At 52.5% G+C, this 925-nt stretch overlaps 1 protein-coding gene across 1 annotated transcript; it reads right to left on the minus strand.

Moving 5' to 3' along the window:
* Window positions 1-93: 93 nt before the first annotated feature.
* Window positions 94-716, minus strand: LOC112120934 (TLC domain-containing protein 2-like; the record flags this gene model as incomplete). Its single annotated transcript, XM_024220089.2, has 1 exon — window positions 94-716. A coding segment is annotated over one exon (433 nt), but the record flags the coding sequence as incomplete, so codon positions are not given.
* Window positions 717-925: the final 209 nt, after the last annotated feature.

Below are 925 nucleotides of genomic sequence, written 5' to 3' on the forward strand. Positions count from 1 at the left end.
CCACTTCTTCGGATGCATCCGAAGAAGTGGGTTGTAGCCCACGAAAGCTTATGCTCTAATAAATTTGTTAGTCTCTAAAGGTGCCACAAGTACTCCTCTTCTTTTTGCAGGAAGGCCCAAGAATCTCATCTTGAGAGGACTGTAATTGTCCTCCATTCCTTCAAACAAGATACTGACGCACTCCTGTCCACATCAGTGCTTACTCTCCGCCGGCTGCAGTCCCTCCTCTCTGACCCCTGGGCTGCTGATTTCCTGGACAGCCTGCAGGGCACTGGGGGCAGGACTATTTCTCCTTCTCCCGCCATGCCTCCCGGCTGGACTTGAGGAAGTCACTGCGCAGTAAGCGGTAGAAGAGGATGATGTTCATGGGTGTCATGATGGCCATGCCCACTGTGCCCACAGTATATGTTGCCAGCGGAATGTTCTCACGGTTTAGGACCAGCCAGCGTGTCATCCAGGCCAGTGTGGTGATGCGAAACACTACGTAGGTGCCCAGATTTATGATGCTGTTGAGGCGGTAACAGGTGGTGTGCACCAGGTTGGCCATTAGCAGGATCTGTCGCAGATGCAGGAAGATGGAGTTAATCTCTACAAGCAAAGCCACAAGAGCGAATCCAATATATTGATGAACCAGCACTGCCACGCTAAAGCAGATAATCACCTGAATGTGTGTGAGAGAGAGAGAGAAGAAGGGGGTTACACAGCAGTCTGATCTTCTGCCCCAGGGCAGGGAAATGGTGAAGTTACCTGTCAGAAACTAGTTCTCGGCCACCACACTCAACAAAGTGGGACTGATGCAGGCGAAAGAGGCAGTGGCTGCCATGCAGGACTACACCCCCCAAAGTCTTTCTTGCCTGCTGGTAGGCCTGGCGCTACCAGGGGCAAAGGGGACGTTTGCCTTTCCCAACTATCTTCCAGGGGCCCA

The sequence above is a fragment of the Terrapene carolina genome, unplaced genomic scaffold, assembly GCF_002925995.2.
Source record: "Terrapene carolina triunguis isolate 2854851 unplaced genomic scaffold, T_m_triunguis-2.0 Scaffold1279, whole genome shotgun sequence".
NCBI lineage: Eukaryota > Metazoa > Chordata > Testudines > Emydidae > Terrapene > Terrapene triunguis.